This window comes from Apodemus sylvaticus, chromosome 23 (genome assembly GCF_947179515.1).
Source record: "Apodemus sylvaticus chromosome 23, mApoSyl1.1, whole genome shotgun sequence".
Taxonomy (NCBI): domain Eukaryota; kingdom Metazoa; phylum Chordata; class Mammalia; order Rodentia; family Muridae; genus Apodemus; species Apodemus sylvaticus.
Genome location: NC_067494.1, coordinates 8,662,155 through 8,682,732, shown reverse-complemented (window position 1 = coordinate 8,682,732; position 20,578 = coordinate 8,662,155). Strand labels below are relative to the sequence as shown.

The window sequence follows — 20,578 nt, the reverse complement described above, 5'->3', positions numbered from 1 at the left end:
GGGTCTCCTCAAGCACTCACAGGCCCTGATGAAGTTACAAAGAGTAAATTAGCAATTGCAAACCTGCGGGGCAGTGGTGGCGCACGCCTGTAATCCCAGCACTCTGGGAGGCAGAGGCAGGCGGATTTCTGAGTTCGAGGCCAGCCTGGTCTACAGAGTGAGCTCCAGGACAGCCATGGCTATATAGAGAAACCCCGTCTCGAAAAAACACCAAAATCCAAAAAACAACAACAACAACAAAAAAATCAAACCAAACCAAAACCAAAAACAAAAAACAATTACAAACCTGGGGAACACCCCTGGAAGATTTTAAATTTTCTTTAAAATTGTTTTCTTAAGCACAAGAAGTTTAATTGTTTTATTTTGTAAAAGAAACAGAAAATGTATTAGAATTTGGAAGAAAAATAGCTCTTGAAAATACGTGATCTTTTAAAGTTTTCTTGTATTTTGGTAAAATAGATGCCCTGTCGGTAATTTCAGATCTTTCTTTGGAGATCTCTTTCAGGGCCCAGTTCATGTCTCCTTGTTACAGTAGTCTTTAAATCTTTTCTATTCTGAGTAACTTTCCTTAACGGACAAGAAGGGTCCGTGTGCCTTTACATCTCTACTCCCGAGTGGACCTCAGTGACACACTAGGAGCCACAGGGTGTGTCTAGGGAGTACTTCCCAAACTCTGGCTGCACTGATGTGCCCCCGCAGCTGTCCTCCTGTGACTTGTAGCTGATTGCTTTCCTGCAGAGAGCAGTTCAAGGTCACATTCACTGCCTTGCTAGCTGGAGAAACTCCATCCATGTTCCGCCCATCTGGAGACAGCCTGAGGCGAACAGTCATCAGAGTGCCTGTTCCCAGCCGTGCTCTGCTGTTTCTCTGTAGGTAGGAGGTGGAGTATGCCTTACAACTGATGTGCACGTAGCTTTATGTGCTCCACCACATGAATAGATGGGCCCGGGGAAGCCTGATGCCTGTGGTTCTCTTATTAAATTCTGACCGTGTCTTTCTGGATTAATACTGTTTTGAGTTAACGGAGGATTTAGATTACCTCTGAGCATTATTATTTCTTACCACCTTGACTTAGAACTCATCTTTCCCTAAGCAGAAGATTTATAAAATCTTATGCAGATCTGGGAATTCTTGGAATGATTTTAGAAAAAAAAACTTGTAAAAAATTGACTTTTCCTTGGAAAATGATTGAAATCTCCATATTTTTGAACTGTCAGCTAAAGTCTTCATTAGTAAATTATAAGGTCTCTGAGAGTATATTTTTGTTAAGTGTTTCTCTAACTCAAATAATGGAAAGATGATTTTAGCTGTTTCATAAATGCTTACATATTAAAAGCATGTTCTTACATAAGTCAGAAAATTATTTGTCATTAAGGTTTGAATTCTTGCATTATGAACCCAGTTGCTTGGTAGAGTTACACTGGCAAGAAAGAATATTAGTGGCCTCTGAGGACCGCTGTCTGTCCTTCAGGACCAGATTGCTTGGCTGAATAGATTCCTTGTGTTAGATGGTTTTTTTTTCCCCTACCAGAAAGAGGCATAACTATTAACAATTGCTAATGATAATGGGCTTTTTACTTGACACTTACAGCTAGCAGCACAGATTCAGACATATGTGTTTACATAAGTGATTTGCACTAAATCAAATAAATACTCTTGATACATACTCAGAGCAGCTGCTCTTTTGGTTGGGCTAAAAAAATAAAAATGTGAGCACATTACTGTTACAAAACTACCTCTGACCCAGTGTGGTGCTGCTCTTCAATTCCAGAGCTTTGTGGACGAGTTGGATGCAGCTTGTCTCAAAGAACCCAAAATAGCAATAGAACCACGCATGCAGGAAGGATGTTTTTATTAAAGCGATGGAGCAGTGATTTTGACTGATCATGTATGAAATGAGATCTTAGCAGTACACACCTGTGCTTATGCTTTTCTTAATCCACCTGAAGACTTTGTCCTTATTTTTTTCTTCTTCTTTGTAGGCTTGTGTCTCCAGAGCAGCCACCAAAGACCAAGTTCTTGACCCTGGGGTCCAAGTTCCGCTACAGCGGCCGCACACAGGCCCAGACCCGAGAAGCAAGTACCCTCATAGACAGGCCAGCACCACAGTTTGAGCGCGCTTCTAGTAAACGTGTCTCAAGGAGCCTAGATGGAGGTAACGCATTTATAATTCTGGATTCTATTCACTTTTCTAGTCTAGTGGGGTCAGTATGGTTGATAAGACCACTAGACACCCTCTAGAGCAATGGTCTTCAACCTTCCTCATGTTGTGGTGACCCCAACCCTAAAACCATTTTGTTGCTGCTTCATAACTGATTTTGCTTCTGTTATGGATTGTAATGTAAATATCTGATATGTAGGATATCTGATATGTGATCCCCATAGAGGTCACACAACCCATAGGGTTGAGGACCACTGGTCTCAAGGGATAGACAGTTACCCCCAAATTAGTAAAATGTTGCTATTCTCAAAGTAAAATAATTTTGTGTTCAGGCTATCACTCTGAACATAAATTTTTGTTGTTGTTTTTCATGTTTGTTGTTGGAACATGCATAAATAGTATGTATTTTTGTGTCTGTAAGCTAACAGATGAATGTTTCTCTTGGTTTTATTTCATTATGATCTCTAATGTGGCTTAATTTCTTTCTATCTATATCTATCTATCTATCTATCTATCTATCTATCTATCTATCTATCTATCTATCTATCTATCTATATTTTGCGGTCCTCTGGAAGAGTATTAAGTGCTCTTAACTACTGACCTTTCTCTCCAGCCCTTTTCTCATATGTGTTTTTAAAGCTAGCTTGCTCTCTCTCTCTCTCTCTCTCTCTCTCTGAGTACACTGCAACTGTTCTCAAGACACACCAGAAGAGGGCATCGTATCCCATTACAGATGGTCGTGAGCCACCATGTGGTTGCTGGGAATTGAACTCAGGACCTCTGGAAGAGCCGTCAGTGCTCTTAACCACTGAGCCATCTCTCCAGCCTCCATGACTTAATTTCTTAACCTCGTTAGTTGCTCACATCACTCTGGGAATTTTGGGGTATGTTTACGCATGAATTCCAGTAATGACAAAACACTTCTACTACTCAGATTTGAAGGTGTGCTTTCAGAAGTTTACCAGACTCATAGCATATGAGAAATCACTTTAGGTTTCAAAAATATTAACTTTAAATATGTTTATAAACAACAATAACAAAAGAAATGCATACTCATGAGTCAGGGAGATAGCATAAATATTAATGGCTTCTCTTAGAGTCCTTGTGAGCTACATGTTTATAGTCTTGCATAGAAACATTCATGGAAGTCAGGTGATATTTCTTTTCTACATGTTTGTCATATTGCTTATTAGTTATTAGGAATTAATAATATGTTTTTATATGAAAGATGATGTTATCATGTTACATTTTATTAAGCTGCTTTTCTTGTTATATAACAAAAATGATATTAATTTTCAGTGAAAAGAAAGTTTTTCAGCCTTTTTCATTATATTGAATAGTTTGACACATTTTAATTTTATATTGCATTATTAGCAAAAATCCCATTTTGATTGTTGTTCCTGTATATAACTATGCAAATATGAAATATGAACTTGAACAGCAAGATGTTAAATAATTAGATAAAGCAGACGATTCCTAGACCAACGTTCTTTCATGAGTAGAGGATTCTCACAGAGCAGCCTTTCCCTCTTTTTCCTGACATTCCTAAGCAGGTGCAGCTGCACACAGTTACCTCCCAGGCTTTGCCTGCGGGTATTTTGATATATGTGGTTGTTAACTCAGCAGAGTCTTCCATAGAGTTTTAAGGAACCATCAGAAAAATACATGCGTCAAGCAAAGAATTGTCCATATTTCCAGATAAGACTGTTTATAGAGAATTAGCTGTGTCGGCCAACAACTAAGTATGCTCCTTAGTAGATCTGGAGACCCATGCCAGACTGAATAGTGGGCCTCTCAGGTCTGCCCTTGCCTTGGGTAGGGAAGGTGCAGTTGCTATTGTTTCTGCCCCTCGAGGAGCCTTCTGGGGACTGTCACCAGCTTTTGTTCTAAGGTGGGAGGCTGTAGAGTTCTCATGTTGTCTTAGAGCTAATGAACAACAGTCAGCCAGGGCATCTTTGTAGTCTGTGCACTTCTTTGGGAAACCTGCCATCTTGATTGAGCAGTTATTGCAGAAGGCAGAGACGCTGTAGGCGTGGCACCAGCCCTTTCTTTCTCCTCTGTGTTTCGGATGCTGTGATCCATCAGATGGACAGCTCATCCAAAGGATGACTGCCTTATTGTGAGAAGTAGGAGACTTTCCATGCTCCTATGGCAAGTGAACTCTGGCTGGTGTGTGTGTGTGTGTGTGTGTGTGTGTGTGTGTGTTCGTTCTCACAGCAGAGCTGCTCTGAGCCAGGGCAGAGCCTCTTCCCTCAGCCTTTTGTCAGCAGTCCGTTAGTGTTACTGATGTGTACTGTGTTTGAAGGTTCGAACAATACAGATAGGTAAATAATGGTCTTTTTAAAGTTTAGGAAAATATTTTAGTGATTGCATTAAAGGCACAGTTTAAGGTAGCCTTAAAAGACTTACGAGTTAAGATCACCCAGGGTGACTGTCATAAAGCCAGGAGCCTCCTGAGGGTAGGAACTAGAAACAGCAATTTTTATGCATAGGGAAGTGGGGGGAGCAGGGCTTTCTGAACCTGAGAGTTAGGAGAGAGAGGGATTCCGGGATGCTTAAGTAGGGTCCTCAGGGAAGGAAGCTTCCCTCAGAGGCCTAGGAGGATGAAAGGGAGGCAGAACTAGACTTGAGAGAACAGCGGCCATCCCAGACAGTGGAAGGTGCAAAGCAGCTTTGAGGTGAGAGCCCAGAGACGACAGCACACTCAGGCATGGCAGGAGAGCCTGGCTTCTGCTAGGCTTGCGCGTCCATTCTGTAGGAAGCCCTTGAGGGAATCCTTAGTGCGCTGGTGCTGTCGTGCAGCGCGCAGGGTCAGCTTTGCAGAATCAACTGGTCCCCGGAGGATGGTGAGAGAAGACTGAGTCCCGAAGCCCACACACTGGGATGCAGTGGTCACATGACAGTGGTGGTCACATGACAGTGGTGGTCACATGACAGTGGCTGCTGTGGTGCTCCCTTGGGTTGGAGCAGATCACTTGGTTAGAGCACATTAGAATGGGTGAGTGTTTAAACGTGTGCCATCAACATTTTGTCAACTTGGCTTTGTAATTTTTAATTTTATATTGACTTATATATCAGTATAGTTGAAACTATAGGTCAGATTTTTTTTCATTTTGTAATTTGTGATGGCAGTGAGTGCTTAAAGTTGTAAAATAAGTCCAAGAGGTATGCATAATTATATGCTTCTACACTGGAAAATTAGTAAAATCTTAGCAAAAACAAAAACCAGCTTCACGAAATAAATAGGTATAATGTATGATGTGAGCTCATTTTAATGTTCTAACAATTTATGTGGATTTTGAAAAGTTTATTATAGATCGGAAAAATTTTAAAGGCTGAAATGGTGTAGAAATAGAGGTTTACAAAAACACCACCACCACCACCATGCCATGCTCAAAAAATATATTCAAGGGCCCTGTCTGATTTGCTAGTGTTAAGGGTGATGTTCTAGAATTTGGGGTTCCTGGCTAAGTAGAAGTATCATTTGATGAATAAAAACAGGCCTAGGAAAGTGGCAAGTCGGGACAGGGCAGGCAGGGGTGTGGGGTGTTTGGTTCCTGTAGAACAAAGATCGAAAGGGTAGATCCCTCACGAAACGATGGCTTACACACACCACCCTCTAACAGCTTCCAGCCCTGTGGGTTTTTTGTTTATTGGAATTTTTCTTGGTGCATGGGAAAAAGCAAACCACTGGGTGTCTGTGAAGCACTTTTTATAAGGAGGAAAAGACCTGGGGGATTCCACTGTTCAGGAAGAGCCTCTGGTAGAGAGACTTGTCATTTGGCTTGCTGACTCTTGAGGTGATCCAGCACTATGATAAAAACATTAGTACAGTAGATTCTGCCTCGCTGTGAGAGGACAGCAGGGCACATGGTCACTTTGGGGCAGTAGAACTGGTCACTGGTCAGGTTGAGAAGTTCAGAAGTGTCAGAAGAACAAAAAAATATTAATGTAGGTAAATTCTTAAATCTACTATCTTTTAGTATGCAAATAAATTAGTTTGCAGTGGATTTCTTAAAACCCCTTGAAAACAAATCATTTTGATACAAAATTTTATTAAAAAGGTATATATAGCAATGATCAGACCCCCAGAGTATTGCTTACATTGTAATTCTGCAGTTGGCCAAGAGCTCCGCCTACTGGCCAATTCCCGGGTCAGCCACATGCTCGAAAATCTGATTTGCTGGATGGATTAATTTTTAAAAACTCAGAATTTTTAAAACTTAGAGTTTTGTATTCGTTTAATAACAAGTTTATATTACATATTTATATATCCAAAGTTCAGACACTATGTCCTAGTTACAGTTGGTCAAGGGACTACATTCTTCCAAACTTTACACGCACGGCTCTAATGTATTTCAACTTATCTTCTGGTCAGCCCCGATTGGCGTTGTGGACCAAAGTCTTGTGAAGGATTTCCCAGGCCCTCCTGGGGAGGGATCAGCGCCTGGCCCTGGAGTCACCATCCAGGATGGCCGGAGGGACAGCAGAAGTCCAACAAAAGCCACGCCCCTGCTCGCTGAGGGAAAGGTAAGGCCGTTCCCTTAGCGCTCGCGCTGCGGGGAAGGATGCTCAGACCCAGGCTCTTTGCTACTTTCAGTCGTTGAACAGAATTTCTTGTCGTTGTGTGACCGGTGCTTACAATCTTCCATGTTTCAAGAGGATCATGCTACTGTGATGTCTAACCTCGTTTTTTATTTTTTTTTCAGAGTAAAATATTTGTTTCAGTGTAAATTATAATAATGTAAGAACAGAGTAGATTATGCAAGTATAAGAAAGCAATGCACTAGCATTTTCTGTTTGCTTAGTTTATTATAAGTTGGCTAACCAAAGATAAAAGCCATGTGGTTTGAAATTTCCGTATTTTATTACTAGTCAATTTTAGGTAATCCCTGTCTTTTATTACTTACTTTTAGGTAATCCCTGTCTTTTATGACTTACTTTTTAGATGAATTAAGATATTCTTTATGAAGAAAATCCACTAATAATCCATAGCTTTGAAGAGTGCAAGATTGTATGCTGTTTTGTTTGCTCTGCCTTGTTTGTCCTTCCACTCTAACTAATGAACTGAGACATTCTTAAGTCTGTCAGTTTTGTTACTAAAGTCATTTCCGGTGGCTACCAGTCCCACGACTAAAGAGCTTTGGAGCTCCTGCACAGATCATTCCCATGCTTGCCCAAAGCATTATTTTATATGCAACATTGGAAATAAATCACACACACACACACACACACACACACACACACACAACTCCTGAATCATCCTTTTGACTTACCGTGCTTTTTTAAGTCTGTCTTTGAGAAATGTAAAGACATGCAGGACGGACATCTAAAGGAGCTGTAGCTGAAGCCTCTGCCGGAACTGTAGGAGTCCTGGCGAGCACCGACAGCTTCTGTGCCCATCACAGACACGTGCCACAGGGCAGGGCATCAAACAGCAGGGGATACGAATCATTCGCTTCCTGTCGTTAAACAATTTGTAATTGTCGTGTGGAAAATTATCTGGCTAAACACCATTTAGTTAAAAAAACAACACAGCTTATGTTCTAGATGATATCTTCCAACTGCCAAGTGCTCAGAAATCTTTTAAATTATGCTTACAGACTATCTGAGGAAACTGAAATCTGTTCAGTTTGTCTTAAGTTGATATATGTAATTATGAGAAAAAACTAGACAAATGGTCTTGTATTACGTTCTAAATGAAATCTTTCTTGTCTTTAGCAAATGACTAGTTCTGTGAGCATTTTTCTAGCATTTCTTAATATTTGTGTCAGCAACTAGGTTTGAGTCATGCTAGTTAAAAACTAATAATCATTAATATGTGTAAATTGTATGTGATAAAAGGAGGCCAGTTTCTCTCCTTAAAAGTTGATTATTCAGTTAAGTTTTTAGTTGCTGTTTTTATGAAACCTACTTGGGAGTGAAGTTTTCACTAATGTTTCTTCTTTTCTCCTGTTTCCTCCTTGTTCCTTTGAACATAACCATTGTGGGACTCCCACCCACCCACCCGTGGGTTGTTAACTAGACCGCGTGCATGTGCCCCCTGTCTCCTCTCATGTGCTGTACGTCATCTCCCCCCCCTTACCTCCTGCCAGTCCTTGAAGTGGACGTGCTGTCAGACATTTCAGAGGAAGACCCCTTTGGGGAGGCTGATCAGACCACACTAGATAGCTTCGAGCTGCTTTCCGTGGCTGGAACCTCAGAGCAGGGTGACTCTGAGGCGGCCACACTGGAGTCTGCCCCCGAGCCTGTGGTCGCCCCTCCTCAACCTGACGGTCCTTCTGTGCATGAGAGGACTCTCAGGTTGGCTGTCCCCAAGGACGCTGACCCCGGCTGCGTTCCCTTTCCCTTTCACCATTGCTTTGCCTCTGGCTTCCCATCCCTTCTGGATGAAGATGGGTACCTGGCGCTCCCCAGCCTCCCCACGCTCTGGGTTTCTTTTCTCCCTGCCGGCGTCCAGCATCGCGTCCCCATCACTTCGCCTTCCTTCATCCCTTCACTCATCCTCAGCTTCGGGCTGCTGCTCTCGGCCTCGCAGTCAGTTGCTTTCTCCCTCACTCTTTCCCTTCCTCTGGCACTAGCCCTCTGCTATCTGGAGGGGAAGGCCACGGCACTCCACGTCTTTTATGACTGTGATTTGAATGACAAACCAGAGGAAGAAGAAGCAGTGACCTCCATGTCTCCATAAGCGGCAGTGTCTGAAGCCCACCCTCCCTCTCTTGTCACACCCCCTTCTGATAGAGTCTAAACATGTGCATCAGTTTTACTGACTACCCTCAAAGTAGTATGTACACATTCTCACACACACACACACACACACACACACACACACACACACGAGCAATGAGTTAAGATACTTCCCTTTGCTATTTGAAGTCCAGGTCAGCACACATTCTAAATTCAGAGCAAACTGGTAGGATCAATGTATAAATAGTCGTACATCATGCTATGTTGTTACAGGAGTGTCTGAGCTGGGAATCTGTAACGTCCTCAAGCATTCATATTAGCTGTGTCTCGACGATAAGTATCAATATTGATCCTTAAGCATGTGATCATTATTTTAAAACGAAACTTAGAATGTTTTGGGCATAATTGTAATTGTCGTGTATCAGGAGAACATAGTATTCTAATCTTGATCAAAACTCCAGCTTGCACGTGCACTTACGAGCCCATGTCTATATGTAAATTACACTCCTGATGTTTCCAAGTCTCAGAAACTCCATGTCTGTTGTACTTTTAGCATTTGGGGACCAAGTAGATAAGTTTTCCTTAGTCTTCTTTCTCCTACCCTGAATTATGTAATTATATAAGAGTCATCATCGGGTATTTTATAAGATAGATGATAGTTCTGTTGTAGTATGAATTAAAAATGAACCATGGCTTTGAGATATTAGACTAAATATGAGAGGTTGGCCTTTCTATTCTTATGTATTTAAAATTAGGTGTCTGAGACTTCTTACATCTGTGTAAGAGTTTATTTGACGTGTTCTACCTCTGCACTACCAGGAAGTCAGCCTTAGTATGTGCAGCACATTTTTAATTATTTTGTTCAATATGGTCTGGTTGATTAAGTGTCTTGTATTTTAGGGATTCTATCAACACAGACTATATATCATAGAAATCAGGGCAAACAAAGAAAAATATAAGAAATGGAATGAATATACCATTGTAGAAGAAATTGTAATTCTTTACATTTACTTGAGAAATAACCTCATATCAACATTTTAGTGAGTTAAATGTTGAGCAAGAAAGTAGAGACTGACTCTTCACCAACTTGTCGTAGCTATGTCGTGTTCTTCACCTCTGACATGGAGGTGGGGAGAAAGTTCTTAGCTCCCTCCTACCTCCCACACACACCACCACATGGTCAGAACACAGGATTCCTTCTAACTCTGTGGCACTGTCACTGCAGCCCAGGAGAGGAGCACATGGATGGGTTAGCCTGGGAAGCTGACGTTCCCTTTGTGTCTGTTTTTGTTTCTGACATGAGTCTCCTACTGTCAACATTTACTCAATATTTCTTAGTCCCATTTCCAAATTGATTTTTGGGGTCATTAAATATTTGGAAATACCTAACTACAGAAAACTATTGCATAAAAATTTTATGGGAAGCAGATATATTTGAAAGATCCCTTTTAATATGAAAAAAAGCTAATTGGCTAATTTTGCTCTTTAAAAACTGACGGGACAATGTATAGCGATGTCAAGTCGGTAACCTACTCCTAGCCGAAGACCAATTTGGCGTCTTTGTCCCTTGTTCCATCGCCACTTGGCTTTTGCCATCTTTGTACTCTCATTTTTATTCTGCTTAAAAAAGAAAATTCTTTAAAGTAGAGCGTACTCTATGGACTGAGAAAGAGTGAGCTGCCCTTGTCCATCCCACGCACACGAAGGGCCATTCCATCATGCACAGCAGCTAGGTGAAGACAGCCACTGGCCTGGCGTGTCCCGGGGCCGGAGCGAGCTTCACGCTATTGCACATCCGTGGGACACAGCACCCCCGCCTGGCGGTGGAGCCCTGCCGGGAGCCCTCCTTTCTGCCCGTGTGGCCAGTGGCTTTTCAGGGGAAGATGGAAGATGCAGAGATGTGCCCAGAGCAGGTGTCTGCTTCCCTTATGTTAGATATTAAGTGCCTGCTGCCTGCTGCTCCCTGACTTGGGGTTGGGATGGGATGGGATATGACGGTGGTTTTACCTGAAGTTTTGTTTGTTGTGGCTCTTAAGATTTTCATTCTCTTTTATTTTAGAATTTAGATTATGAAATTCTGGGTTGTTTGTGATGCTCGATGACTGATATACACTTGTGTTTATTTGCCTTTTCTCCCTGTGTGTGATTTAATTTCACAGAAAAATACCTTGAGAGTAGCCGGGGATAATATTTATGTCAGACATAGCAATTTAATGTTGGAGGTTTGTATGAACTCTGAAGGCTTTGCTCTGTCCTCTGGCTGCCAGGCTGCTGTGGACGGGAGGTCACGCACAGACTGGCTGGCTGCTCTCCTCAGACACGGTGCATGTAGTGCATGGGGCTCTTGAACTGGGGGTGCATGCTACCGGTCTGCCTCGGTTCTTAGCTGGTATAGGAAGGGATGTATCTGCTGTAAGATCTCCAGCTATCAGCTTGGGAGAAAAGCTCTTCTTAGTTAAGTTAGATTGATTCCTAAGTAAGCCCGTTTCCCTAATAGATCACCTTTAAGCTATACGATGTGAAGTAACACAATCTCTAGTTTAATGTACATCAAACAGAGTAGGTAATTTTTATATAATGTTGGTCCACTCACTTGACCCTTGAACTATGGCTTTCCTGCTTGAAATTTCACTGCTATCTGTGTGATGAAGCTTGTGGTCCCTTTAATGCCTTGGACCTGAGAATATGCTAATTAATAGGATTGTTCTTACTAAAAGAAAATAACAGAGGAGAGAGGGTGGAAGGGAAGGGAGGAAGAGAAATGCAGGGAGAGAGGCACTGGGGGCTGTAAAGTGTGCTCTCCCTGTCACAGAAGGACATCTTTCCTTCAGGCCCCTTTGGAGGGGTATGCAGCATATTCAGGGACACCTGCAGCTCTGAGTAATCTGACTAATCTCTTCAGTTGCTTTGGCAGCTTTGACAATGTTGAAATGTGTTGTTGCTTAACTTACTAAAGTGCTGTCAAGGATAACAAGTAACACTGTTATCTTGAACAGATGCAAGAAACGTGCCTGGTCTCAAGCCAGTCAATCCCCATGCTGAGCAGTGGGCTCAGGGTGTCAGGACTTTTCCCAAATAGCTCTAGAAGCTCACGGTGAACTACCGTGCTTGTGCATGACTGGATTAGCTAATTGGTCAGATGCATGATCTGCCTTGGGAGCGGGACTATAATCTACAGGCAGCCGTTGCTTTTGAAATACAACAAAACACTTAAAATTACACCCATTCAAATTCCCGAACATTGATTATACGTGCACTGCTAACAGAGCCACTTTCCATTTTGTTTTGATTTTGTTGTTGTGTTTTTCTCTTTTATATCTGCTGATTCTTCAGGGCCTACGGCAGTGACAGCCGAATGAATAGGCTTTTTCCTTGTGTTTATGAGGTGGCTGGGTTTCACCTGGTTTTGTTATTACAGGAGACCAATGTGTGGTTCATTTAGAGAGACCAAGCAGAAAAGGTCTCTGGAAGGAGTTATTTCTATTCTTTAAGAATTAAAAGACACTGGCATTTGGGATTTCCTGACAAAGCTGTCCCTTGGCTTTTCCGCTTTTGGTGATAGTTCTGGACAGACTTCTCCCTCCAGGCCAAGTGTGTCTCTGTGTTCACCCTTCTGTGTATTACTGTATTCACAGAACACAACTTGGTAAGAGCCTTTATCCCAAAGATAAATTTGTACTAACAAAGCAGTAGGCTGCTACTTAAACCCAAATGTATATATATATATATATGGGTTCTTAGCCATTATTTATACTCAGTTCCCTGACTCCCTTCTAACTGAATAATTTAAAATCATTTAAAATTCTAAATAGAGAAGAAATTAAAATCATTCAGATATGAGTAAAATAACTCAATGACTTTGTTCTCAAATTTATATGAACTCAGGGCTATCCACAGATAATAATACGGCTTTTGAGACCGGGCATTTTTCTTGCTTTATTGGGCTTTTGAATCATAAATTTACTTTATTGTGTTTTTTTGGTTCTGCTTTTGCCCTGCTGGGTTTTCCGCCCTGGATTCCCCTTTGTCGTGGCACATGTTGCTAGGACCTGGACAAGGCCCAGGAGGCCATTCTGAAACACCAGGCTAGCATTAGTGAGCTCAAGCGCAGTTTCATGGAGTCCATACCTGAGCCTCGCCCCAGTGAATGGGAGAAGCGGCGTGTCACACCTCTGTCCTTCCAGACCCAAGCGGTATGTCCCTGGCTGCCCGGCGCTCTGTGTCTCACGTGCCCCTGCCCCATGTGTGTGGATCCTCAGATGTTAGAAAATGTTCCCGTGTAAATTCTTTTATATTGCTAACAATTTTTAAACTACTAAGTATTAACAATGTAGTATTTGTTGGCGTAATTCTTAGGTAAATTTTATGCATTTCAAAGTGCTTTGGAAATATTTTCAGAGTAATTTTATCATCTTTAGGTAATAAATTAGTAGTATTGGGTCAGTAGGACAATTCAGGAATTAATGTAGTACTCTGTCAGAGAAGCTATTGGCTTCTCAAGTAAGGATGCTTGGTTTGTGAAGGAGAGTGTGTCGTATGCAGATTAGTTTAAGGTTATTACCATGAAGATAAGGAGCTAAGACTTACCTTTGGGGATTGATGAGCTCTCTTCAAAAGTTTTGAAATATTTTAAAATATTAGACGGCAATACAGTTATGAAACTTCTTGGAAAAACATTATAAACAGCAGTGAAGCCTAAACATTCTCCTTTGTGTGAACAGGAGGTAAGGCCTGCTGCTTCCCGGCACGAGGCCTGCCTTGACAATCTCTCAGAAGATCTCTGCCTCCCTCCCGTTTTCTGCCTCCATGGTTTTTCTTAATGCTAACAGACACGGTTCATGGGCACACCCTTCTTGAGATTGATATAGTTTGCTTTTCCCTTTTTGAAAGCTACTATGATACAATTTTTATTATGTCTCTTGGGAGGCAGAGGCAGGCGGATTTCTGAGTTCGAGGCCAGTCCGATCTACCAAGTGAGTTCCAGGACAGGGCTGCACAGAGAAACCCTGTCTCGAAAAAACCAAAAAAATAAAAAAATAAAATAAAATAAAAAATTGGTTTGGCTAGTCCACTGCTGGCTTTGCCCGCCTCCCAGAGCAAAGCCCTAGTAGTGATATGTTCCACGCTCGTGACACTGGTTGGAGAGCAGAGCTTTATAAACACATGAACTGAAAAATAAGCCTCTCAACTGGAGAGCTTAGATAGGCTCCACGCTGGGTGTCGTGAAGGAGCAAAGCGAGTCTTCCGGCCGATGGGTCCAGCAGCTTGGTCTAGAATTTCTAGAGAAGCAGTGGCTTCAGCCCTAGGACTGAACGGCCTTCCTCTGTGTCCTGTTCTGTCCGGTCTGCTCCACTGCCCCACACGTCCTTGTACGTCTGTGTTGCTAAGGTGTGATGTGTGTGTCTTTGTGTTGATCGTGTCATTGTTTGAAACAATAGAGAAAAGGCCAGGATGTCTTCAGGGATGTCCTGTCCGCGAAGGAGAAGTACCTGACGGCGGCCACCCAGACGTCCGAAGCGGCGGCAGCTCGGGTGCACAAGGTGTTCACTCTCATCCTTGCGTCTGCCTCCCCTCCCCCACGCGTCTCTGCTCGCAGCCAGAAATGCGACTTTTACTGTCAGTTTATCTTTCAGATAGTTTTTGAATGTTTAAAAAGTTAGGCTCATAACAGCCAAAGTTACTCAGAGAACTAGCGGCAGTCTCTTTCTCTGCGCCCTGAGCATCGTCACAAGGGAGGACCAGGCTTGGCACTCTTCCCACACCACTCCTGCGTAGGTCGCTTAGCTGGCTTGCTAACCCTGAGGCTCAGGGGCTGCTGGGGAGGGAGGCCGCGGGCACACACACTCAGTGGCTGCAGATGGTCATACAGCAAGAATGCCAAAAGGTAAAATGTAGTGTGTGTTAGAAGGGCCAGGAGGAGACGCACGTAAAGCGTACGGATTCTCACTGGTGAGAACATGAGACCGGAAGAGCACGCTAAAGGAGAGCACACACAGCTGAGGAGGTTTTTAAGCCCTAAGGACCCGGAAATGGAAGGTTAATCAGGATGCACAGGAGCCAACTCAGATGGCAGCGTTTAAAGGGCTTTTGGCGATACTACTTAGAATTTTGGTGAAGATATTTAAAATTACATTTTTATGGATCTCATGTCTTATGAATGCACAGTATAAAATGATTTATAGAGTGAAATTATATGATGTTTAATCAGGGAGCATTCCTAGAGGGATTATTCTACACTTGAAATAACCGGATTTTTTTCTGTCGTGTGTATAAAATATATACTATGTGTATCAGGTGATTTTGCTCCTGTGTTCTAGTTCCCTCACCTGTGAAATCTTTATTGGCTATTTGTCTGTTTCTTATCTTCTCTTGAGGTAACACACCGCCATTGGAAGTCTGCGCTCAGGCGCTGACTTGAGCTGATGGCATTGTAGTATTCTTATGTCTCCCTATCACTGGTCATTTTCCAGGGTTTCTTATTTATCTTCAGATGATAATCATTATTGAGAAGTAGGAAAAAAACCCATGTCCATGTATTTGCTTAAAATTTCCAAAGTCTCATAATATGGGTCTAAGAAAGATAAAAGATGTGTTCACTTTTATTTTATGTGCGAGTGTTTGCCTACATATATGTATACTTCATGTGTGCTTGGTGCCCAGAGAAGTCAAAGAGAGGGCATCACATCCCTGAAACTGGAGTTACAGATGCTTGCGAATCAGTTTGTGGGTGCTGGGAATCGAACCTGGGTCCTCTGCAAGAACAGGGGCTCCTAACTGCTGAGCCATCTCCTCACTAACCAACCGCCTAGGTGGGGTTTTTGTTTGTTTGTTTTTAAAAAAAGAAGTGGTATCTTGTTTAAAAAAAAATACACTGAATTTTAAAATGGCTTTTGTTTGACCATAAATAATTTTGGGGGCAGGACAGCACAGAAAATCAGAAGCCAGTCGATTTTAAGTCTCTAATGGGTAGGTAACCACTGTGTGGCCTACAGCTTGTATTCTCTTGACGTGAGGGATGAGCTACACTGTTGCTTTAAGATGCCTTGGGGATTTCACAATTTTTATTAAGATCAGAAGCTTTTTTTTTTCTCTGCTGAAAAATTTAAGAACTTCCACACTCTCCCACTCTGAAGAACACTTTATACGTGACAAGCATTTATCTTTTTTTTTTTAAAAAGATTGCTGGAGAATGTGGTTTATTAAGATTCTTAAAAAGTTGCCCTTGGTGGGCGCGGAGGGGTTTCCTACTTCACTCTTTATGACATTCCAAGTTTCTGAGGATTGTCATAGCTTTTCGCTTACCCTCTCAGGCTGGCTAGGGAGTGTTGAATAGGGGATAGAAATATGAAAGTTAAATATGCGTGGATATTTCAAATTTGGGGATTGTCTTATTTTTCAAACCGTTTTTTGAAAAAAAAAAAACAACAAACAAGTGCCCCCCTTTCTGTCGGGACCGTCTCTGCAGTTATATGCAGCAGAGAAGGGAGCATTGGAGTTAGGCTCTGTCGGGAGGGCGTGGAGAGCAGGGCCCAGCTCAGGAAAGGGGCATTTCTAATGTAGGGCTGCTGGGGAGAGTGTTCTCTGTGGAAGGTGGCTACCTCCGATGTCAGAGTCCGGGGCTTGGGGACCGAGTGCTCTGTGATAAATGGCTTCTGTAGGTGACAGCTGCCAGAAATTGTCAGGCAAGGAGCAGAAGCAGGCTTCAGCACACCTCCACCTCAGCTTCCATCGCCAGCATGCGCATCTCCCCTTCCAGTGTGCGCTGCTCTGCTGTTCTCTCTTGAGTAACCTCCTTTCCTTCAGTAGGTCACTGCTGTCTGTCCTGATGTGTGGCTAACTCTTTGCTCTTCCTTTTCTGACCTCTAGAGCCTAGAAGAGGAGATAACATCCATTTTGTTTAGTGGCCAGGGCTTTTCTCTTAGTGTGAAAGCCACCACTTGGACAGCAGAGGGCGCTGTTGTGAACGCTAATGCACCCACAGAGCCGCTTTCTTCTGCGCCCTTTTCACGCTTGCCTGAGGTGCATTTTACTTCATTCCCCCCACCCCTACTAAAAGCACAGGAGCCGCCCTTCATTCTGGGGGCATTTAGGTACAGGTCCCTCCACTTAGTGCAGTCACTGGGAGAAGCATCAGGAAACGGTGAATATGATTATAAACCACTTCATAGATGGGGAAAATGCCAACATTTGGGGAACACACAGAAGAAAAGGCTCACCTAAGCAGAGCCAGCTTGAGCTTTGCAGAGCTCAGGTCTCAAACCCAGACTCCAGCTGTCTTCTGGTAGTGTGTCATTTAAGGCCGCACTCACATGCCCGACCCGAGTTGCTGCGCTAAGTGTGTTGGAATGATCCTCTGGAGCCTTGGGCAAGCCAACCCTGGGCAGCCAACCCTGGGCAGCCGTTTGCGGCTCAGCAGCAGCTGTGCCCCTGGCCTGCAGGAAGCGGGAGAAGTGTCCCTGAGAGCTGCTCTGAGCTCTAGGCGGCTTCGTCTCTGGAGGAGTCTGTACTTACATGTCCTCGCTTATAAAAACAGGCTTGCAGTTTTCAGTTTAATATCTGAAACTCCTGAGTTTTCAGTAAAAGTGAAAAGGTGATTCTTTTCTGTTGATCACATTTTTACATAGCATTCATTTTGAGCAACTCAAACGTACAGTTGCCGTGACTTTTTTACAGTAACCAGTTACAGAGTCTGTAGCATAGTTTGTAGGAGCTACAGACAGTTGTATAACTTAGCTCTGGTGCCCTTGGTTGCTGGGACCCTTGATGTAACTGATGTCTGTTAGGAAAACCTCTAGGGACAGTTAGCTTCTTGATGGCCCAACGGTTAGCATCAGCAGGGTCAGAGGACCGGTGCACATCTGCATTCAGTGTGGGCGATATTTTGAGTAGACAGCACTGTTGCTGGTTTTTTGGTTTTTTGATTTGGTGACTAATAGGAGTGCCACAAGGATGAAACCTTGTCTCTCTGCTTTATTTCTCTAAGTGTAGGGGAGCATGAAGCATTGAGCCTCCTCTAAGAGAACCCTGCACCCCAGTTAATACTGGACTGTAGTCATTTATGTTACTATATCTCTACTTCAAATTGAGGTGTTAGGAACTTTCTGGAATGAACTCTTAATGTTAATAGCTGTTTGAAACCAACATGATTTTGCCAATCCAAGATTTTTTTTTAAAGCACCATCCAAAAAGGAAATCAGTCAGTTAATCAATCCATCCTGATGCTGCATTTATTTAGGACTTGGGGTACCAGCCCTTATTCTAGATTCAGACTAAAGTATTGCAGGAACAGGTTTCTAAGTTGTGAAGATTATCCTTTAAGCTGGTTACTGAGCTTAGGTGTAAGAGCACATTTTTCTTCAGCATTTTCCAAGTCCATGAATAGTCCTAATACTTTTTAAAGATTTCTTTGTGGGCTGTGTTGTTGTCTGTTTTTCGTAAGTGTTGTGGCACTTGTCTCCTTGTCCTGTGTGCGACCTTGAGCAGGATTTGGCAGGGTAGCGCTCTGTGCTCTGTGTCTGCGTTGTCTGTCACGTCTCTGTCTTGGAGGTTGTTGAGGTAAAACCGTATTGATTTGGTGTCCTTGGTTGCTTTTTGTTCCGCAGACTCGTCCTCCCACGCCCACGCCGGAAGGGCCTTGCTCTGGAGCCGGGGACGCGGTTAAGGTTCTCCTTCCATGTTAATGTCATTCCTTCACCCGCTCATCCACCTCACGTCCCCGCTTCCCTTTCAGTCCGCATCACAGTCATCTTGTTCTTCTTCATGACATGAATCTGCCATCAGTTAATTTGGGCCTGCGCTGTTTCTAAGTATTCATGTATCTTTGTCTTCCCTCATCCGTCTTGTTTTTGTACAGAGTTCACATGAGACTCTGAATGTAGTGGAGGAGAAGCGGGCAGAGGTTGGGAAAGACGAAAGCGTAATCGCCGAAGAGATGAATGGTAAAGAGCTGTCACCGGGGAGTGGTCCTGGGGAGAGTCGTAAGGTGGAGCCTGGGGCCCACAGAGACTCCACCTCCCTGTCTTCTGAGAGCAGCAGCAGCAGCAGTGAGAGTGAGGAGGCCGTGGGAGAGTACCAGCCCCACCACCGAGTGACCGAGGGCACCATAAGGGAAGAGCAGGAGTGTGACGAAGAGCTGGAGGAAGAGCCCGGCCGAGGCGCCAAGGTAGTAGAGAGGGAGGCAGCCATGCCCGAAGCCATCCCAGACAGACAAGCAGGGGCCAGCGAGCTCCCAGTAGAAACAGAGGCCCAGGAAAATGTAGTTGCCCAAAAGTTCCCTGGAGAGAAGGGTGCCCAGGGAGGCACCACTGAGCAAGCCGTGCGAGAAGAAGCGGAGGCCGACCAGCACAGAGTTAACGGAGAGGTGCCCCACCTTGACATTGATGGTTTGCCAGAGATTATTTGTTGTTCTGAGGTAAATGGGCGTCTCAGCACGAGCCAGCTCTAGCGCCTTTCTCAGGTGGAAACGCCGGCTGCCGGCGGCCACTCCTCACCCTCTCCTGATTCTCCTCCATCTTTCTCAGCAAGAGCCTGGTTTCTCTGTCTGTGGGAAGAAGGGAAGGCACTGCTTTGTCGCTCCTCTGCAGGTCTCACTGCAGCTGCCTCCTTCCTTCCATGTTCCGGGTCTCCCGCGCATGTTCTGGGTGCTTTGTCTTTCTTTGCATGCCTTCCTCCATCACAAGCCTTTTCTCATGGGTTTCTGTAGTAAGATGTGTGTGTACTGTGGAGAGTCGTGAGGGGTGGGTCCAGTGTGTGCTCCTGAGGTGACTGCGCGTGTCTCCCTGCCTCTTCTGCCTCTTCCTTAGCGCTCACAGCCGCCGCCGCTGCTGCTGCTGCTGCTGTGAGGCAGTGGGGCGAATGTTATGTCTTGAGTGCCACTGTGACTGGTCTTTAGAGTCCAGGGAGAGTGTGGTTTGGTTAAGTCTTTTTCTTCTTGGCACCCAAGGACTAAGGAGTCCACTGGAGGCACACCCTTCCTTCCGTCAACCCTGGCCTGTTTGCCATTCTGCTGTGGGCCAATCTGTATTAGATGTGTCTCTTCTTATAGTTTCAAGAAAGAGAACCTTGTGTAGTTTTCTCAGATTGGTTCTTGATCGTGAGGGGCATTGACTCACATGATAGTTTACTTGCATAGGAATGTCTCTGGATTCCACAATGCCCACAGTTGTCAGTATTTATCAGCATTTTCTCTCTGATGGAGCGGACACTCTTTAAGTGGGTTTGTCTTGAAGTAAATAGTTTACTTTACATTTCTTATGTCACTTCAGAAAAGGCATCTCGAGTCTTTTGAACACTCTGATCTACCTTTTCCATTTAAGTAGTTATACCTGCTGGGAGCTTTCTCGCAAAGGTCAGCTCTCACATTGGGTAGTGCTGTAGTCCGCTATGCCGTGGATGCCGAGCGGGGTTAACAGACTGTGAGCCCCTCTTCATGCTTAAAATCGTTCAGAGAACTTCAGGCAGCACTGATCGGCTGCTTTTACATATAACATTTCATTGTACTTAATGCAGAAAAAAGCAAACTTTCTGGTGAGCGTAATTGAAAATACTCATACTTGAAAATACCCTTTCTGACAGTGGTGTCGGAAATTGGCAGGGGAAAGAGCAAATCTTGGTTCATGGAGTTTACAGTTAGAAATAGTAAGTCTTCACATTTGGGTTTGAAGCATCAGTGAAGATAAAGGTACTTACCTTCATACAGTACACGCTGTTGTCTTTCGTTTTTTTTTCCAA

The 20,578-nt window shown here is 43.6% G+C and overlaps 2 protein-coding genes across 20 annotated transcripts in view; both read left to right on the top strand.

Moving 5' to 3' along the window:
- Nucleotides 1-20,578, top strand: part of Epb41l2 (erythrocyte membrane protein band 4.1 like 2) — a 159,746-nt gene that overhangs the window by 119,356 nt on the left and 19,812 nt on the right. For 5 of the 19 annotated variants that reach the window (XM_052169868.1, XM_052169869.1, XM_052169871.1 and 2 more), the window contains 7 exons: nucleotides 1,983-2,155; nucleotides 6,540-6,691; nucleotides 11,008-11,070; nucleotides 12,895-13,041; nucleotides 14,287-14,388; nucleotides 18,451-18,510; nucleotides 18,702-19,259. In XM_052169868.1, coding sequence (XP_052025828.1) covers nucleotides 1,983-2,155; nucleotides 6,540-6,691; nucleotides 11,008-11,070; nucleotides 12,895-13,041; nucleotides 14,287-14,388; nucleotides 18,451-18,510; nucleotides 18,702-19,259 — 1,255 coding nt within the window. The remainder of the gene's footprint in view (nucleotides 1-1,982; nucleotides 2,156-6,539; nucleotides 6,692-11,007; nucleotides 11,071-12,894; nucleotides 13,042-14,286; nucleotides 14,389-18,450; nucleotides 18,511-18,701; nucleotides 19,260-20,578) is intronic. The other 14 variants (XM_052169881.1, XM_052169879.1, XM_052169886.1 and 11 more) reach the window with 11 other exon arrangements.
- LOC127674052 (band 4.1-like protein 3) lies at nucleotides 6,698-10,997 on the top strand. Its single transcript, XM_052169889.1, has one exon. The coding sequence runs from the start codon at nucleotides 8,196-8,198 to the stop codon at nucleotides 8,847-8,849; it is 654 nt and encodes a 217-aa protein (XP_052025849.1). The 5' UTR covers nucleotides 6,698-8,195; the 3' UTR covers nucleotides 8,850-10,997.